The 20980-nt window shown below is 47.2% G+C and overlaps 1 protein-coding gene across 1 annotated transcript in view; it reads right to left on the reverse strand.

The window, feature by feature from the left end:
• The window catches only part of Slc6a5 (solute carrier family 6 member 5), a 48550-nt gene that overhangs the window by 18322 nt on the left and 9248 nt on the right, over positions 1-20980 (reverse strand). The window contains exons 6-9 of the mRNA XM_021167225.2: positions 12715-12856; positions 10351-10483; positions 4203-4337; positions 2056-2159 (exon numbers count right to left, since the gene is read on the reverse strand). Coding sequence (XP_021022884.1) covers positions 2056-2159; positions 4203-4337; positions 10351-10483; positions 12715-12856 — 514 coding nt within the window. The remainder of the gene's footprint in view (positions 1-2055; positions 2160-4202; positions 4338-10350; positions 10484-12714; positions 12857-20980) is intronic.

A 20980-nucleotide genomic window follows, 5' to 3' on the forward strand; every position in this document is an offset into this window, starting at 1 on the left:
CAAATTCCTAACTAGCAAAATTACAATTATGAAGTAGCAACTGTGGTGGTTTGAATATGCTTGGCTCATGGGAAGTGGCACTATTAAGAGGAGTGGCCTTGTTGGAGGAAGTGCATCACTGAGCGAGTGGGCTTTGAAGCTCTCCCCAGTGTGGAAGAATCAGTCTTCTCCTGGTTGCCTTCCAAACAAGATATAGACCTTTCAGCACCAATGTCTTCCATATTCCTACTAAGATGGCCCATTAAGCCCCCCTTAAAGCATTCTGCCACTTTCCAAATCCAAAGTCCCAAAATCCTCATTTCTCCACACCAAAACATAGTCAGGTCTATCACAGCAATACCCAACTTTTGTTTTAGTTAGGGATTTATTGCATGAAAAGACAACTCTAATAAAGGACAGCATTTACTTAATTAAAGGGCTGGCTTATAGGTTCGGAGGTTCAGTCTATTATCATTATGGAAGGAAGCATGGCAGCATCTAGGCAGACATGGTGCTGGAGGAGCTGAGGGTTCTAAAAGCTGATCAGAAGGCAACCAGGAGATGACTGACTCTTCCACACTGGGCAGAGCTTCAAAGCTCACCCCCGAGTGATGCACTTCCTCCAACAAGGCCACCTCTCCTAATAGTACCCATGAGCCCAGAATATTCAAATCACCACAGCAACTAAAAATGTTTATGGTTGAGAGTCACTACAAGATGAGGAATTGTATTAAAAAGTCACAGCATTAGGAAGGTTGAGGACCATTGTTCTAGAGCCTTCTGCTGGTAACACAGCTAGGTGTTTGCAGCCTGCTCAAGGCTCAAATGTGAGGTCACAGAAAAAAGGAAGGATCATTGGGTCTACATTAAAATCCTGGCCTTCCTCCTCCCCTTCCTCTTTTTTCCTCCCCCTCCTGTTCCTGCTTCCCTTTCTACCCTGCCCCCTTTGTTGGTAGCAACCACTTGCAATTTTGAATGAAAGCAAGCTTCCTACAGTAGCTCCTATGACCTAATTACCCATCCAAGCCTGACCCTACAACCTCTATGCCTGGTTGCTAGTATGCTTCATGTATAACCTAAAATGACCCTGAGCAGTTCATTTCCCTTTCTATACTGTAATGGTGGCAGTAACTTCACCTCTCTCTTTAAGGGGCTGAGAACATAGAACAAGGTGACTTCTGCCCCTCACTCAGCCCACCACAGAGCCAGTATGAAGGAAACATCTGCCCTATAAACCCCTGAGCTACCTAAAGAGCAAACGGAGGCAGGCGGTTCCATGGATGACTTGGTAGTGAGACTGAATTTGAATAACTTTCTAGCTCTCAGCCAAGGTCCCTACTCCGATGCCATGTAGCCTCATTTCTTGTGAGGCACACATCAATGCTTTACCCTCTGATGGCCTTCAGACCAGTTGGCCTTGGTAGATGTTGAGCAGTGTGACCAAAACTGTTCAAAGGCCTGAGTCTGGCATCTGAACCTGTCCTTCAAGGAAATTATGGGCTAAAATTGTGCACCCTGATTCTGGCACCTTGATTCTGAATGATGATAGTGACCGCTGTTGCTTACTGAGTACCTACTATGTCCAAAATACCCTGTGGTAACTGCATGAATCACCTCTTACTCACACGACATTGCACTCTGTGCTCTATAGATGAGAAAACAGATGTCCGAAAGGGCAACATCCTTGCATTTGTAACAAATAGCAAAGTTATCCTCAAATGTCCCCTAGCTCCATGCTGTCCCTTCCTCTGCATCAGGCTGTCTTTCCCCTCTTGAAATCAAGTGATCAGTGACCTTACTACACACATGACTACTCCATGACTGTATACATGGACTTCTACAGGACACACCTAGCCACTGTGACCCTCTCCAAGAAGACATTGCATCCTGTAGGTAGCCACTGAGTCCCCACTCAGGGCCTTGGTCAGTGGGGTCAGCTGAGATGAAGAAGTGAGTGACAAGGCATTGGCCAGCTGCTCCTCCTAAGCCCAGGGTGACTCTATAACTCTGCCTTGGGTGTGTGTCGAGGCTTTGTTTTGCTGGCCTGCAGCCTCTGGATTGGATGTCTGCACGCACCTGTAGCAGTTGTTGTGGAATTTGTTGTAAGAAGAAAGAGTGATGAGCCCTCCCCAGGCCGCAGACAGAGAGAAGAAAATCTGAGTGGCCGCATCCTTCCATACCTGGGAAGAAGGAGAGTCAGGTCACTAAGAGAGTCCAGCCTCCAGTGGCATGCTTGACACCATGTCACCTTCCCACGTGAATCGGAGGTGACTGGGAACAAAAGAGCTGAGAGTGCACAAACAGAAGCCATGCCTCTCTTGTTCCTGAAGCTAAAGTAAGACTTAGCTAGGAGATTCTAACTCTGTGTAATAAAAGGAAGGGTTGAGATAATCGATCTGCAGACTTTCTGAGAGGACAAGGAAAATGGCTGCTGGATGGATGGGGCCTTTACCAGCCTTGCACTTGAAATCTACCTTTGCATCCAGGTTACCCGGCCTACAACATCACACCAGACAGAACAGGATGATGGCCCTCTCTCAAAGTGCTTACCCACCCAAAGAACAATCTGTGACACCAAATACAGTCACGGATTCAAAACAAAAACCCTTTTTAATTGACAGTCTTATGCCTTAGGATAACTGCCAGAACCTGAGCTTCACACATATAAATAAAAATTTTAATGTACTTAAAATAATGCAAAGGTAGATCTCAAGTGTGAGACTGGTTAAAACCCACATCTACCCAGCACCCATTTCTTGTCTGCCCTAAAACAATGCTTTGATTAGTTGAAAATCAGTGTTGTGTCCAGCTTCTCCATCACAGAGGATCGAGTAGGGAAGACCAGCTTGTCACTTAGTCTCTGGCCAACTGTGTGAAAATCAATTACTATGTGGAACATCTGTAGTCTCTGCTCTTTGAAAGAGGAAGGCTGCCTCTCTCTGCCTTGGCTCTCACACTTGCTGCCTGGAATGGTGGTGGAATGGTGGTATGATGTTGGGTGCTACAGCAGTTCTCGGGATCTGGTCTCTAAGGATGAAGAGGAAGAAAACCAGACCCTTGATCCCTCGTGACATCACAGAAGGTTGAACTGGTCTTTGACCAGCAGCCATCAACTGTTATCTTGTTTATGCTGTCGTGACCTGGACTCTTTGTGGTATGTGCATCCAAACTCAATCCTTGCCATGAGTTTTTGATGTACCCTTGGAAATGCAGTTTTGAAAATTCATCTGCCGTTACACACTCACCCTTCACAGGGAGGGATGTGTGTGAGGGTGAATTTTTTAGAGTGTGATGTCCATACACCTGACACACAGAGAAAGTTCAAGTATCCGCTGGTCCCACATCTGTGTTCAGGAAATATGCAAATGTGTCCGGGGCCTTTAAAACCAAAGAGCTGCCTGTGCTCTGATTTTCCAACCAGCAACACTCTGCTTCCACCACACTATACTTAGTAAGGAATAAGTGGTGTGCAGGTGGCCCAAAGCTACCAAAGGATCCCCGTTGTACTAGCTACGGTTTTGTGTGTGAACTTGACACAGGATGGAGTTATCACAGAGAAAGGAGCCTCCCTTGAGAAAATGCCTCCACAAGATTTGGTTGTCAGGCATTTTCTCAATTAGTGATCAAGAGGGGAGGGCCCATTGTGGGTGGTGCCATCCCTTGGCTGATAGTCTTGGGTTCTATAAGAGAGCAAGCCAGGGGAAGCAAACCAATAAGTAAAATGGCCTGCATCAGCTCCTGCTTCCTGACCTACTTGAGTTCCAGTCCTGACTTCCTTTGGTGATAAATAGCAGTGTGGAATTGTAAGCTGAATAAACCCTTTCCTCCCCAACTTGCTTCTTGATCATGGTGTTTGTGCAGGAATAGAAACCCTGACTCAGACGCTCATCTTCATTAGGGCCTAGGCTGCAACTACAGATGGAAAGCTGCTACTTCAGAATCTGAAAGCACTTAGCTACCTGATCATCATCCTAACACACCAAGATCTCCCAGACCTGAAGATGTAGCCATGGGGACCCCAAAGGGGAAGGGAAGACTGGCCCCAGCTGCTCCACATCCAGGAGAGTGGTCTACCCTGAGTGTGTGTGTGTGTGTGTGTGTGTGTGTGTGTGTGTGTGTGTGTCTCTCTCTCTCTCTCTCTCTCTCTCACACACACACACACACACACACACACACACACCACCCCTGATTCTAGTCTGCTATAAACAGAGTAATGAGCCCACCGTGGCATCCGTGAGTTTTTCCCACTTAGGTGTGATGAAGTACCAGATGCCGGCTCCAGCTCCAGGCAGGGTGACTCCTCGAATGAGGAGGATGACCAGGACGACGTAAGGGAATGTGGCTGTGAAGTAGACCACCTGCAAAAGCAGAGGGGTGAAGAGGCAAGTGAGCAGCATCCCTGAGGACATTACTGAGCTGAGGTGACAGGGGACCTGTCACCCTAATGTCTGCTAATGTGGAGCTGAACAGACACAGTCCTCCAGCCCAACAGCGAGGTCTTCCCAAGCTCTGACAGGGTCACGTGGAGAAGAACAGAGAGTACTTGCCTACCTGCCCTGTCAATCAAGCCTCATGGTGAAGAAAGCATCTAGCAAGGAGGCCCAAGGCTTTGGGGTAAGGCAACCAGGACACAGGAGACTGGGAGAAGATGTCCCCCTGCCCAGCTACCAAGTGATCAACAACAATGCAAGAAACCACAGGTAGGGCTGGAGGCTTTGTGCTATGTTCCCCCAAAATATCTACCCCATCTCTCCTGAAGGGCCCAAATACCATCATCAGAGTTAAAACACTTTGGCTTACATCCTGGCTTACACAGACACCCTAGGTAAAATGGCTTCACAGAGTGAAGAGACTGTGATTAGACACATTCCTACACAAATGGTATCCAATCTCTGATACTGAAGTGTGATCATGGGCAAACTCCTAAGGTCTCTGAACCTGTTTATATATCTGTAATATGGGTATAGAGTACCTGTCCTAAAACAACACATAGGGTTATACAAGCTGCTGTGTGGAAGCAGGCACAGGGCCTGGCCATAAGAGGACCGTTAAATACACCTAAGTTCCACAGGCATGTATGGAGGGTTTCTGGTGAACTGGCTCTGCTATATGGAGAGGGAATACATAATGGAAAGGACCCAGTATCTGCACAGGGGCTGAGCAGTCAACCATAGGAAACTTGTGGGACTCAAGGGAAGCATGTAGCGCCCAGACTGGGAGTGTCTGAAGGGTTCATGGAGATATTACTCAAGCTGGGTCTCAGAGCAGGAAGGCAATCTCAAAGAGTCCAGGCAAGCTGGCAAGGGGAAGGAGGGGAGAAGGTGGGCAAGGCAGGAACTGGGAAGTGATGCTCTGCCCATTTGCTGCTAGGATGGCAGAAGGTCACGGGTGGAGAGAAGGGTAGCTAGAGGTGGTGGAGGAGGTCAGAGCATGGGAGGCCCAAAGTGCAAACAGGTAGTTGTAACTTCTGGAAGAGATGGAGGGACGGAGTAAGGGCACATCTGGAGGAAACATTAGCAGAACTTAGGGATGCGCTGGATGAGGATAGGTTAGGGGTACTTTCTTTCCTGTCAATCAAGCCTCAAGGTGAAGGAGGGGCTTGAGACTGAGATTTAGTAGATCGTGGGCAGCCAGCTATAGGCCTGGCTTGCTGTAAAAGGGACTGTTGGGCAGAGCCTAGAAGTTATGCCAACAGGGGTGGCAAACTGTGCCTGCTCAGCTCCACAGTCACAGGGTCTAGAGTTTAAACCCTGACTCCTCTACTTATGAGCTGGGTTGCTTTGGGGAGTGGCTATTCCTCTCTGGATATAAGTGCCAATACCTGCAGGTGGTAAGAGCTGCATGTCCCTCACAGAGTACTGAGAGGAGCATGATGGGGCAATCAAAGGAGAAGAGGATTGAGAGCCTGCCTAGGACCACAAAAGTAAACTGTCAAACACTGAAACACCCTGCCACTCAAAGCCAAGCTCTTACTCTCTGGCTCCAGCCCAGAAGGGCCTGGCCACCTCTTTCCACCTGGACCACTATGCAGATACCTCTCCTCTGACACATGCAACATTAGTCACTTTGCCCTTCTGGTCCCTCTGGTCCCAGAGATGAGGTAGTACCCACAGCCAGCCCCTCTGTGGTGGTTTGAATATGCTTGGCCCAGGGAGTGACACTATTGAGAGATGTGGCCTTGTTAGAGGAAGTATGTCACTGTGGGGGTGGGCTGTGAGACCCTCCTTTTAGCTGCTTGGGAGCCAGTCTTCTCCTGTTTGACTTTGGAACAAGATGTAGAACTCTCGACTCCTCCAGCCCATGTCTGCCTGAATGCTGCCCTGCTCCTGCCTTTATCATAATGGACGGAACCTCTTGAACCTGTAAGCCAGCCCTGGTTAAATGTTGTCTGCCGCAGACCCTCTGGGTCCCTTTATCTGCATAGAACGGGTCTCTGGTCACAGGTGGGCAAAGAGTCAGCGAATGACAGACAGACCAACACACGAGATTGTGTAGAATCTGAATGTATGTTGTCAGGTCGAGCATCAAACTTTTTATACAGCAGAAAAGCAAGAAACCAGACGAGATACAATCCACCAAGTTACAATACAAAAGGAATGCATACATCAAAAGAAGGCGGGGACTAGGCTGCTGCCACTAAGAAAGGAGCCAGATGTAAAGCTAGTCTATTGTTAAACCCACCACAAGGGGTTCTACTTTAGCAGACCTTCTCAAGAATACTGCAATACCACAACCCCCCTATTTCCTGGGCCCTGGTAATTTCTAGTAACTTTTAAGTATCTGTGGAGAATCTCCATTTGTCAGAAGAATTCACCATTGTAATTCTAATATGCAATGTAGCCTGTACTGAAGATTTCTAACTCAGTGGGATTCCCTGGCTCTTACATGGTAAACACTCTGCAGACCAGCCTTGAGCTGCTTTGGCTCCGTCTTTTGTAATGCTTAATTAGTTACTGCATAGGTAACTTCCTTACTGCATTCCTACCAGATTCCAAGCTCCTAGGCTTCTGGAACATTGGAACGCTGGTGGGAGGCTTTAGCTATGTCAGAATCCAATCTTTAAAGGCACTTATAATAAGATAATACTAAAAGAGAGCACGTGGATCCATACACCAGACTATTGCGGGGATAGGGTATGAGTATATGGGCTAATGAGAACACCAAAGCTCCAGAAGGTGAGTTTCCGTGAAACTCTTTGCCTCGTGAGTGCTTCCAGGCTTCTCAGCCTGTCAAGCAGACTTTACTGGAGTGTGCATGGCAATTGTCCTTTATAAGAGTTGCCTTGGTTATGGTGTCTCTGCACATCAGTGGAAACCCTAAGATACCCTCCTACATCTCCGAACTTGCTTCTCTCCTCTTAAAGTCTGAAGGAAAAGGGAAGACCCTGCATCTGCACACAGACATTCTAAAACCTCAAGAATATCTGACACCTTGAGAGAGAGAAAAATCACTCTACCTCAGGCTGGCCAGACTGACCTGTGAGATGAGCCTGGGAGAGGAGCTGCTACCAGGCAAGGCATAGTCACAGACAGGCTCACTTCTTACCTTCACCAGGGAAGGAGCAGCAGAGGACACCTGACTGGAGGCTGATGGGAAGGGAAGCCTACAGGAGGACCACAGAGGAGAAGAGACTTCCTAGTCCATGGGGGCCTACAGGGGGAAGCCATCAAGACCCCTCCCTCTCACTTGACGTCAGCCTGATCAGCTGAGCCAGCTGTTCCCACATAGCTGTTGTGTGACATGAGCCTTGTTTTGCAGAGAAAGCTGAGGTCTGGGCTGAACATCTCACAGAGGATTAAATATCTCATTCACGGACTTCCAGCTTGAACCAAGGTCCAAACCTGAAGCCACTCCAAAGCCATTACTTCCATTAAGGTCATTCTGTGAACCGACAGGCCAGAAACAGGAGCTGGGTGCTAACAGTAGGCAAGGGAGGTGTCTAGGATGCATGCCTTCAGGAAGTGCCATTTGCAGGGACCTACAAGCCAGTGTGAGTGTCTCCTTAAAAATCACACCTTGGGTACTTCCTCACCTCCCCCTGCGCATGGCCCCATGGGTAGGTGGCCCAGTTCCTTTGCTCCTGGTGAATGGAGAGGGGAATATTTGGCTTACACCTCGGACTTGGGAGAGGAGCAGGTGAAGGCTTTCTGCAAGCTGCTTGTCTGGGTCAGGCGGGCTCCCACCAGCACCTGCTTCATATGGCCGGTCAGAGCTGACTGTGAGCAGTAATGAAGCATGCTTGGCAGGAAGGGACTGACTCACCTGGCCCTTGCAGGCACTCTCCTCCTCACCGCAGGGGCCCCACACAGACAGCTAATTAGGTTCCCTTTACTGGGTTGCAGGAAGAGCAGCCCCAGGACCCAGGCTATCTACTGGTCACCTGTGGAGTTCTACCAGCTCAAAGGCCATGTCTCCAAAGAGCCAACTTTGTCCCCTCAGGTCCTGCACTAGAGGAACAGAGCTCACATCACTGCAGGGAAAGAGGCATCTCTGTAGGACAGGGCTTTGCTTGTGGAATCTCCATTGTAAAGGAGCCAGTCACAAATGAACAACTCAGTCCCACATTCTCTCTGGCTCGCAAATAACTTTGATTCATAGCAGTAAAACCTGGGGCCGAATAAGAAGCTTCGGTTCACTATTTCTGGTAGCACTCCTCATTTTAAAGGGGAAAAAATTTCCACTGATTTTTGATTGGAAATTTCCTCGGTGAGCCAGCATTAGTGTGGCAGTTGTCAATGACAAGCCTACATGCTCCAGACTGCTTTAAACTTCCTAATCACTTGAAAGAGCTAGCTGTAATGCCACTCCACCAACAGCACAGATGAATGGAACATTAAAGAATCTTAAGAGGCTAGGTGTGCTAGTGCACACTCAGAGGTGGCAATTAGGAGGTAGAGACAGGCGAGTCTCTGTGAGTTCAAGGCTCACCTGGTCTGTCTAGCAAGTTCCAAGACAGCCAGGACTGCACAGTGATGCCCTGACTCAGAAAACAAACAAACAGAAAGAACCTTATGGAATATTTACTTTAATCCTGGATTTTGTAAATGAGCACAATAAGGCCCAGATGCACCCTGGGGCTTCCCAAAGTCATAATGATAAATGGAGCTGAGACAGGCTAGGAGAACTGATAGCCTGATACTTCATGTAAATGGGGACCCGTGGTTCTCTATTCCTTATAGCAAAAGAAAGAGAAAGCCGTCTAGATTCTAGGCTTTGCAATGAGTTAGACCCATGTTCAAATGTCCCTGATGCTGTTTACCAGCTGTGTGACAGCAGGCAGCCTAGATATTCCCATCTAGCTGTAGATGGGAATAGGGGACCCATGCGGCAGGTGCTATGAAACTGACATACTGATGCATGTGGAGAAATCAGCCGAGGCTCCACACAGAGCTCTCCACAAGATACTACTCATCCTGATTCCCCAGTGAGGTCACTGTTTCTGGGATGCCAGCAGGGATGACCATAAGTCTAGTCCATCAGCCGTTTATAACAAAGTGGAAGAAACTAGCTGGGCCCTTTTAAAGACCTGGCCTTAGACTAGGTATTTTACATGCATTCTTACACCCTATGGCAATCCTACAGGGTATGGGCTACCATCCCCAGGTTAGGGGGTTGAGGATTAAGAAACACATTCCCAAGGTTAACTATCTTGCCATAGTTACACAGCTAGGAAGTGATTGCATCCTCCCCGCTGGGCCATAGTCAAGCCACATCATCTCCATCTCCAGCCTGTGGGACTTTTGCTGAGCAGATGCTTGGCCGGCTGTGCTAAGCATCCTTAGAAGATGGAGCGGCCATTCCACTCAGGTCCAATCCATGTGAGGCAAGCACATCAGGAAAGCACAGGGGACCCTGGACATAGCTGTGTGGTCCCTTCAGCATTCCGCATCTTCCTATAGCCCCCACAGCATTCATCCTGAACCAGTGGGGTCCTCAGGATTCCATCCCAGCTCCCATTTTACAGATTGGTAAACAGATCTTAGAGAATGCATAGGCCCTGATAGCTCCTTTGGCAAGTGCTCAGACAGAACAATGTGGGAACTAGAGGGCCTTAAACACCTGCCAGCCCAACATCTTTCACCTTCAAACTGAGAAAACAGAAGTCCTCTAAAAAAAAAAAAAAAAGCTAAGATGAGAACCTTGGCTTTTTATTTGCTGGAGGAAAAAAAAATAAATGTTAAGAGTAAATCAAAATTTCAGCCAAGTTTCATGTCTCAAGTGGAGACAACCTTACACAACACACACCATGGGAAGCCCTCAGGGGCCTGGAGGCTGTGGGAAGAATAACTCAGTCCCAAAAAAGGCAGAAGAGGAGGAAGGGGTGGGGGTGAGGGGTAGGAGAAGAGAGGTGAGACAAAGCCAAGTTCTTACTTTTCCTGATGACTTAATTCCTTTCGCCAGTGATGCGTACACAATCACCCAAGCCAAGAAAAGGCAGAAGGCCAAGGGCCACCGGATCTCACCCGGATATTCAATCCCTGCAGAAATCTTCAGCACAAAATACCTTAAAAATCAGAAGAAGGAGAAAGGGAGTGAGGGGAAGGGGAGGGAGACAGGGAGGGAGAGGGGAGGAAGGGAGGGAGAGAGGGAGTGGAGGAGAAGAGAGGTGAAGATCTGCAAGCTTCAACCTCCCATCAGAGCATCAGAGGTGGGAGATTTCAGCACACCCAGCACCTCCCACAGCCTGTGAGCAGAGAGATTGGTGGGCCTGGCTCTTGCCTAAGGCTGTCTACTTACTAAGGATTTGCAGATCTCTTTAACTAAGCTGGAAGGTCTTGTGTGATAGTGAATTGATTTTGTGAAAGACAGTTGGCACTATCCACTGGAGTTGCCACACAAAAAGCACAACTGTAATCTCAACACTTAGGATGTGGAGGCAGGGGAATCAGGAATGTAAGGTCATTCTCAGCTGTATAGTAAGTTCAAGTCCAGCCTAGACTACATGAGACACACACCCCCTCTCAAAAAAAAGAAAAGAAAAGAAAGAAAATGAAAGTTGTATAATAGAAATTCTGAAGTGGGGACTTGGGAGATTGCTCAGTGGTTAGAGTACTGACTCCACAATCCTGAGGAGAGAAGTCTGTATCCCAGCACCCACATGAGGAGCCCAGCAGCCACAAACACTGAAATCTCCAGCTTTGAAGGCACTAATGCCCCTTCTAGCTTCTACAGGAGTATCTATGGCCACATATGCATAAACTCACAAGTCACTTAAACACACACACACAAGTAAATAAATAAGATAAACCTTTTTTAAAAAGATGAAGGAGGAGGAGGAGGAGGAGGAGGAGGAGGAGGAGGAGGAGGAAGAAGAAGAAGAAGAAGAAGAAGAAGAAGAAGAAGAAGAAGAAGAAGAAGAAGAAGAAGAAGAAGAAGAAGAAGAAGAAGAAGAAGAAGAGAAGGAGGAGGAGGAGGAGGAAGAGGAGGAAGAGGAATGATGTCAGGCTTTTCCATACTGGAGCACAGTTGTACTTCTCAACTTTACAAAGCAGGAGTGTAGAAAGCAGTCACTTAAAGTGCACCTCTGCACTGTAGTTCGAGTTGTACTAGGCATGCTCTGAGGCTAACGTTGGCTAAAATGTTAAAAGTACTCACTGTAGAGTGCTTGCCTGGCAAACATACAGCCTGCTTTTCATCTCCATCACTGTATGAACAGGACCCGATGGTGTCCTGTAATCCCAGCATTGGGGGATGGGGGCAGGAGGATTTAGAGTGTAAGGTGAACTGTACCTCGGTGGACTACATAGAGAGCTCAAGACTGGGCTGCATGAGACTCCAACAGCACTGGCTCATATCGCCTCAAAACAGCTCAAGTGGGTTTGAGCACCCCAGCTCTCTAGATGCTCCCCCTTAGCTTGCCTCAGCCCACTCCCCACCATTTTATAATTCCACTCACTTACAACCCTACTCACACCAGAGTGCACATGAGTGGCTGGACCACATTATTTTCCCCTCCATGAAATGTCTACACTGCCCCGCTCCACAAACATTTCAGCAAGTACACTTACAGCTGAAGGTCTTCTAGTAATCGTGGACCCCATCACCATCATCAACATTGGACACAGAGAAAGGACAAAACTCAGCCAGGCATGGGGCCTCATGCCTGTAATCCCAGCCCCAGAAAGACTCAGGCAAGAGGATTCTTGCAAGTTCAAAACTATCCCAGACCACATGGTGAGTCCAAGCTAGCCAGGGCTACAGAGAGAGTCACCTTTTGGAAAGAAGGGAAGTAAAGAAAAAGGGAAAGGCAGAAAGGAAGAAGGATGTAGGAAGGGGAAAAGAGGGGGCAAAGGAAGGAAGGGGAGATGGAGAGATAAGGGAGAGAGGAGGAAGGGAGGGATGAAAGAAAGTCTGTTTCCTCCTTGAAACTAAGCGCCTAACCCTAACTGTTTTCTTACTTTGACTTCTCTTCCCTGGGGGTCAAGTGCAGGTGGACAGCGTGAACTGGCTGGCAGGTGTCAGCTTGGATGACATGAGTCAAGGTTAGCACTTATTTCTTATCAACATGGATTGCCACAGTACCAATCTTGTTCTTACCAGTGTCATTTAGTCAGCCCTCACGTACACAGCACATGGCTTTTGGAAGCCCAACCAGACACAATCTCCCTCTCAGATCACTAGCACCAGCAAGGAGGGTACAAAGGGAGGCCACCCACCCCTCCCACCTCACAGCTCTGATCTGCAAACCATCTTCTGGGCTTGCTTATAGAGCTTCCCCAGACCCAGCCAGCTTACTTGAAGTATTCTTCACTCCCGCTGACAAATGTCTTATTGGCCTGGCTGGTGAAGTTAACCATTGTCAAGTTCGGATAGGCAGTCATGCAGAAAGTAGAGTTCTTAATCTGTATCTTGGGATGGTCACCGATAACACAGGAATCTGATCAGGAGAGGAAGAGGATGGACCAGAAACGTTGAGATAAGTATGGAGAACGGACAGTGATCTCTCTGCCCATCCGAGGTCAGAAGCCAGAGCTCTAAGCATTGAGGAGCAGCAGGGAAATATTGGCAGAGTGTATTTCTCACCCTACATTATCCAACCCTGAAATACCTTGTACTAATAGCAAAACCCCACATGTATGTAACCCTGGAATCTTTAAAAAAGAAAAACTGGGCTTGTGCCTTCAAACCCAGCACTCAGGAAGCAGATACAGGAGGATGTCTGTGAGTTCAAGGCCGGCCTGGTCCATATAGTAAGTTCCAGGCCATCCAGGGCAATACGGTAAGACCCTGTCTAAAATAAATAACTAAGTTTTTAAATAAAGAAATGAGCTTTTTAAAGTCATTAAGGTCATTTAAAGGTCAATAACACGACTGAAGTCCCATAGGTCATAAGAAAGATCAAAATTCAGACCCAGATCCTTAGGACACTACAGAAGGCATATCAGTTACAGATACCAATTTAAGCAGGGGTATCCTGTGAGGCTCCTTCTTAAGTGCTATTGCTACAGGGGGCTTTCTAATAAGTGGTCTCTCTGGCCAGGACAAGGGCGCCAGCCTATAATCCCAGCATGTGTCAGACAGAGGCAGGAAGATCAAGGAGGCTGGGATACAGCTCAGTTGGTCGGTTGCCAGGCATGCAGGAAACCCCAGGTTCAATTTCCAGCACCACATAAAAGCAGGTGTAGTTGTTCACATCTACAATCCCAACACTCGGGAAATGGATGCAAAGAGGTCAGAGCTTTAAGGTTATGACCAGCTTCACAGCAGTTTCTAAAACATCCTGAACTAGATTCTGTGTCAAGAAAAAAAATAATAATTTCTAAGCCCTGCTTTTAAGCACTACCTAGTAATATAGACAACACACAGTAGGTACTCTTAGAACCTGTGCTATGCTCTTTCCACCCTCACATGGGTAAGCAGGTATAGTGACCACACTGTGTGCTAAAGGGCCTTCAACAGGATCTGAGAATGTGTCATCTTGGTGAATGTGATCATCATGGGCCATATGGTAATATCCAGGAACATTTCTAACTTTTCCATCTGAGCAGCTCGGCACTATTGACATCAAGTGCATAAAGACCAAGGCTGCTGCTGCTGCTGCTGCTGCTACAATGAGCAAGTCAGTCCTCCATGTTGACAAAGAATTATCCCATGCACAATCCCAATAGCTGAGGATGCCTGGAATAAGAAGAGAAAGTCAACCAGTCAACCACACATGCAGGTTTGGTCTTTTGCTTGTATTGTAATGCTAAATGCTGGCCTCCAAGGCCTGGGTGCCTCCAGGGATGCGAGAGTCTGCACTTACCCAAGTGACTTACACAAGCAATACTTTGTAACCTTGACCCCCACCCCCAAAATTTCCCCTGATTGGTGGTGAATAAAATGCCTACAGCCAATAGCTTGGGAGAAGAAAGATAGGCAAAGATGGGTTCCTGGGCTTGGGAGCTGAGGAGACCATAAGGGTGAAAAGAAGGTGGGAGAGGAGAAAGATGTCATAGGTTAAGAGTCGGGAAAGCAGGGTCATGAAGGCTGGCCAACTGGAGTTGAGAGCAGCCCAGATGAAACATAGTAAGTGATAACTTGGGGTTATGGATAGGACATAGATTTTAATAGCATAGAGGATAGATTTCTGCCCAGCTCTGGCGCTGATTAAGGCGTACTGTAAATAATAAAAGTTGTGTGTCTTTTATCCAGGAACTCAATGATCAAAGGTGAGTTAGAAGTCCCAGATTGAGATTAAATAATTTCTACAATAAGACCCCAGGCTGGGCTCAGCTCAAGAAGTCTTCTTTGGGCTCAGCAAGCATCGATTATTTTAATCTTCACTCTCAATAGGAAGAAGCTGGGATGTTTCTGACCATTTCGCAATGGGTTTCTAGCAGCAGTATAAACTGCTAGACACACAGCTGTGGGTTTTCTCAGTGGTGAAGCACTAACTAGCATGCCTAAGGCCCTAGGTTCTAATCCCAGCACCACAGAAGGGGATGCAATAAGTAAAAATGGGCAGAAATTTGAAACAAAAAGCTCGCTGGACTCCCAAAAGACAGTTTCATCAAGCACCAAGTAGCAGGACAACTGGCACTGTGAGGACTAGGTCTCAGGGATGTCTGCAACACTCGATGCCCATGGCCCCTAAGCCTTACGTCACCCCTGTGAGCCAAGTCCTGTTATCAGCTGGTACCCAGAGCTGCAGCGGCTTACCCAGGATGTAAGTCCTGCCAGGAGGAACGGGGCACTTGCTTTTTGCAGTCCTCACTCTGATCTAACCCACTCTGGAGTACACAGCAGGGCTCATGGGCTCGGGCACCTAGAGAGTCCAGCACGGGGGCCCAAGGAGGAAGGCACAAATGGGGAATGACGACAGCAGCAGACAGATTGTTCCCACCAATCCGCAAGGACCTTTTCCAGATGTTCAGGGCCAAATGCAGAAAGTGAGTCTGCATACCATCTTCCCTTTCTAAGTTTTAGAGAATGAATTAAAATTGTTCTAGACACCATAACAAAATGCATGCAGTGAAGATGCATTGTGCCACGCTCCAAGCCACGCCCCAAACCATGCCCCGAGCCACACCCTCTGTGAGTGCAGCCACAAGGGCAAGAGTGGGGGTTCAGGCTTCCATCAGGCCTGAGAGCACCTCCAACTGCTAGGGATGGACGGATCTCGTTCACGGGGCTATTGCAGGGACCAAAGTAAGTGAGATAAGAGGTTTAAAATACTCAATACATCCTAGCAGTAACTCAATCTTCGTCTTTATACCTGTCCACGGAGCAGATTGTACTCTGCATCACTTCCGAGGAACACACTGACCTACCTCAATGGCCTGCTGTCCCCCCACCCCTACCCCTAGTTATCTCAGAATGCTGAGGGAAGATTCCAACAACATGGGCTGCTGATGTTGCTCGTTGCTAGAGTGTTTGCCTAGCAGCACGAAGCCTCCGGTTCAGTCTTCAGATGCACATCAGACCACATGTGGTGGTGCACACCTGTAATCCTGGCATGTGACAGGCTGAGACAGGAAGGCTGCCAGAAGCGTGAGCCCAACCTTATCTCAAACAAGCAAGATTCAAATAACAGTAGAAACCCCCTCCCCTTCTGATTGGCTCCTCAGACTCTCTCCGAGGAGTACTAATAATAACTTCCCGGGCCAAATCATTCTTTGCTGGAAGAAGGCTGTCCTAGGTGGTAATAGCCACAGGCTGCTGCTCACCAAACACTAGTAGTCTTACCACCCCAGACCAAAAAAAAAAAAAAAAAAAAAAAAAAAAACCCTGGCTCTGCTAAATCTCAGGCTGAGAATCTGTTTCTAGGTGTCTCCTAGAAGCTGCCTTTTCAACATTAGCTCTTTAATTAAAAAAAAAAACAAAACAACAAAACAAAACAACAACAACATCAAAAACATTTTCAGAAGGATTCCAGACTCCCGACTATCAAATCTTTGCTGGGGAAGATTTCTTCTTCCCCAGAAGCAACCTGAACCAGGGGATTAAAGTTCCACTCAGATCCTTTTGGCATAAATCACCACGGCTTAATTCTGATTTTTCCTGATGAAAAGCAACCCATCCGCTAAGATCTCAGTGATCGCTGCTTGCTTCCAAAATTGCCTTTGTAAAGACTCCCTGGACCCGTGAATGCCCAGAGGACCACCGACCAGCCAAGCCCAGTGTAGCCTCATAAGATCCAGTTCCAGGTTCCCACTGCAATGCTGCAGAGCCACCAGCAGCCTCGAGCCTCCTGCAATGTCTCTTCTAACCACTAGGTGGCAGGAGCGTGCTTCCCGGCTCTCTGCCCTTTCTGTCCGCCAGAGAAGCAGTGACAGGCCATCTCATCAGAGCTCCGCGGCCCAACAACCCCGAACAAAGAACAGCGATAATGATCGGCTAAATTGGAAAGCTGTTGGAATGGGATTCTCTTTACTCGGGCAATTATTAATAAATGAAAGCACAGGAAAGACCGGGGAGAAAAGGGATCATTTAATTAAAGTTCTAATGAAAATTAAGCCATTCCAGAAATAGAAATGGTGTTTATACTGTTCCAATTTGAGCTGACCCAGCTAAGGCCCTGTTTGAACAAAACAGTGGTTGAACTCATTCCGCAGGGTAGGGACAAACTGTCCTCCATTGCAGATCCTTGGAGGGCTGAGTCAGCCCGGGCAGTAGCCTGTCCTACAAGCTGTACCTAGTGACGCAGGAAGCTGAGACTAGAGGATTGCCATCTGAACTACAGAACAAGGCCTTGCCTTAATAAAAACGTGAAGGAAGATGAAATGACTGGGCATGTTCTACCTCTCTCTGTAGGCAGCCCCAGGGCTGGTCTCGGGCTGGAGTGGGCACAGTGTTTGTCATCTGCATGCTGACATGAACAATCAGACAACATGATCAGGGCAACACTGGTGGTGGACACACCTCCACCCACTGTGTGTGAGGGTCACAATGTTAAGCCATTTATAGGTTCGTTCATCTCCTGGGATGGTGCCAGGCTTGCTTTGAAAACGAGGTGGTTATGAGGCTAAGGCGGTCTGCAGGGGGGGGGGTCATGTGGGGAACACTGCAAGGGAGGAGAGGGGGCATCAGGTCCATTTCCCAAAGAAGCCTAGCTTGGTGTATCCATCTTGGAGATGGCATGGGAAAAGCTACTGTCTAAATTCCCAACAGCTGAGCCAAGCAGAAGGGCTTTAAAGCAACGCGTATCTCTGTAAGTCAGGATTCTCTTACCTTTCTACATCACCTCAAAACCCAACAGGATTGAAACCCATTTCAAAGAGAACTTGACCCCACATATAGAGCCCACCCATGTACAGGTAATGCAGAAGCTGAGGGGAGTGCAGAGAGAGGGGAGGGGGATATTGATACTTTGCTTTATTTAATTAACAACAACAAAAAATAGAAACTATGGATAAGCGTGCTGTGGCCTCTCACTCGTCCATGGGCTCCTGGGAATAATCAGAGAAATATGCCCATTGTCTGTGTTCTGGCTGTTTTAATAGTGTGCGGCTGGTGAATAGATTCCTAGCCATGCCAGGCCCATAGCCCTCTGCCTCTCAGGGTTGCTTCAAACCACATGGAGAGAGACATGAAGCCAAACCAGGGCAGGGTCATGCCTGCCTCTCTCTTGAGGCATCACCTATATGTCTGGCCAAGGTACCCAGGTAGCTTTAAAAAGAAAACACACACACATGTAAAAATGGATAAACTACACAATAGATGCATACCTATGACAGAAAAATGGAGCAAAGATGGGCCCCAAATTGTTAAAATTTTTATCCTTACATCCATGTAGATATCTCTAATAAAGATAAAATCCCACTATGAACATAGCATGCTTTTAAATTTATTAGGATGTGGGAGATTTTTCCCATGCTTTTATATATGACTATTTGTTTTTAATGATTATAGAATAACTTATTATGAAGGGTGAGCCATGATTTACTTGAGCGATGGAATTGTGGGGCTCTTTATCACATACTAAGTTCCTACTGTTTTTCAGCACTGTGAATGTGATTGCAATTAGCAGTTTCGTACCATACTTATCTGTCCCTCATTTTCCCTTTGCACGGATGCCTCCACGTAGAATCATCACAATGATAGCTTAACTATTGTGTGTGTGATCTTTCTTGCTATCACACAGAATATCAACCACAAATATCACTCGGGGGGGGGGGAACACCTGTCATGATATCACTTTTGCTGGGACTTGATAGACTAGAACACATGGACCAAAGATTCTTTAAGCACCCAGGACAGGCAGAAAATATGGGGGTCACATGGCCCAAAATGCAGACCTTGCAACTTACAATGTAAGTTTGAAAACTCCTCTTAGTCATCTGGAACAAAACAATAATCATCGTGTCACTTGCCGTCTGCAATCCGTAGGTTCTGTTCAAGAGGGTCGAAAATGTGACTGTATGGTGCAGCCTTGCACTCTAGGAAGCATTTAACACTGGGGTAAGTCTGTGGCCTTAAAAGGCATGCATACTTGGACTCCAGTCCCCAAGTCCAACCAGACACCTAATTCAGAGCTTCTGCTCAAGTTTTTTCACCTGTGACATAGAAACAATGGAATGCCTATGTAGGCTTGTTGTGCATATTAACATTGAATAGTCAATGAATGAGCTTCTCAGACAGACAGCATGCAGTGAAGGTGGCTGTCTTTAATATGTGCTCAGATGCTACACTGGTGAGAGTGGACCTTACTGGTAAAAGACTGCATATTTCTGAATGATACTCCCACCTGAGGGACAGCTGCAGGACACTGATCGCTGTGACCATATGGCCTCTCAGGCTAGCTCGCTCCAGAAAGCATCCTTGGATCCTAAATCAAAGCCACAACTTGATCCAGCACATACTCTTGGAAGAGAACTTCCTTTCCAGTCAGATTTTGGCAAAGACAAGCTGGACTCTGGAATGGGTTATGACCTGAGTTTTCTCCACTCCAGGAGGCAGTTCCTGGAATAATGTGCTTGATCTAAACTTGGTGCTTGTTTCCAAGAACATATTCTGGCATCTGATTGCTGCTTCTGATTCTGTGAAGAGCTACAAGTGAAATCTCTCCAAAATCACAGATTTTTTTTTTCTTTTTTAGAGGTAAGTACTGCATGGGACAAAGAAGGTGGGCCACACCCCATTCTAAAACCAAGTATGGCCCACATTGTCCAAAACTATTCTGGAGGTGGGGAGGGTGTTTACCCAATGGTGGCTCACATGTGTGTGTTCAGTCCCCAACAGCAAGAAAAATAGAAAGGCAGTGAGCAACTTCTACCCTGGTAGTTAGTTCCTAGCTTGGTTTATACTTGAGAAAAAAAAAAAAAAAAAAAAAAACCATATTGCTTCCTTTTTTGAGATGGGATCTCATGAAACCCACTGGCCTCAAGCTTGCTATGTGGTCAAGGACAACTTTGAATTTCTAGTCCTCCTGCCTCCACCTCCAGAGTGCTGGAATGAATCATAGGCGTTCACTACCACACCAAGCTTATGCTGTGCTAGGGATCAAACTCAGGGTCCTATGCATGGTACACAATACTCTATCAACTGAGATGGACCCTAAGTCCAAATCTGAGAAGAGTTTAAATCCTGGTTCCCAGGGTCATCGACTCAGTCTGATCTTTAATTCATCAAGTTTGTTCCTTAAGTGACTGACATTGCTCATTCCCAGGTGATTCTGATATGCAGCTACCAGCTTTGGGCACCACTCTAGTGCCCTGAGAAACTGTTAACAGGGAACCAGTGGAGATGAAGACTGTGAGCCCCACAGATACTGAGGGACACTTAGCCTTGGTCATGCATCCATAGAGTGGACTCTTGTGCTTGGGAACCTGTGCAAGCCCCGTTCCCCACTCCTGAGCCCTTCCAGGTGTGCAGAGCTTGGATTGAAGGGAAACATCATTATTGTTCCTCTCTTTTGCTGTTATTCAAAACCTTTCCAGGTGGAGGCTGGGTGTGGTGTGTGTGTGTGTGTGCGTGTGCGTGTGTGTGTGTGTGTGTGTGTGTGTGTGTGTGTGTGTGTGTGTGTGTAAAAGCACTACAGTGTATACTGTGTCCTTCAATATGGGACTGGGACTATATAGGACATGTGTTGATTTCAATGTGTGATGTCCTCCATAGATTCACATATTTGAGCACTTGGTCCCCAGTAGGTGATGCTGTTGGGGGAGGATTAGGAGGCGTGGCCTTGCTGGAGGAAGTACATGATGACTGGGAGCAGGCTTGAGGGTTTATAGCATTGCCCACATGATGGTGTGAATAAGAATGTCCCCTATGGGCTCATACGTTTGAGTGCTTAGTCATCAGGGAGCAGCACTACTTGAGAAGGATTAGGGGGTGTGGCCTTGTTGGAGCAGGTGCATCACTGGGTGGGCTTTAAGGTTTCAAAGGCCCACACCAAAGTCAGTGTCTCTCTCTTCCTGCTGCCTGATGTAGCCTCAAGTTATTGTTCCACATCTAAGGACATAGTTTATACTGTAGTACTTTTACACACACATGTATGTCACACACACACACACCACCCAGCCTCTACCTAGAGAAGTTTTGAATAAGACCAAAAGAGAGCAACAGTAGAGATATTTCT

The sequence above is a fragment of the Mus caroli genome, unplaced genomic scaffold (genome assembly GCF_978045245.1).
Source record: "Mus caroli unplaced genomic scaffold, Mus_caroli_1 scaffold_8, whole genome shotgun sequence".
NCBI lineage: Eukaryota > Metazoa > Chordata > Mammalia > Rodentia > Muridae > Mus > Mus caroli.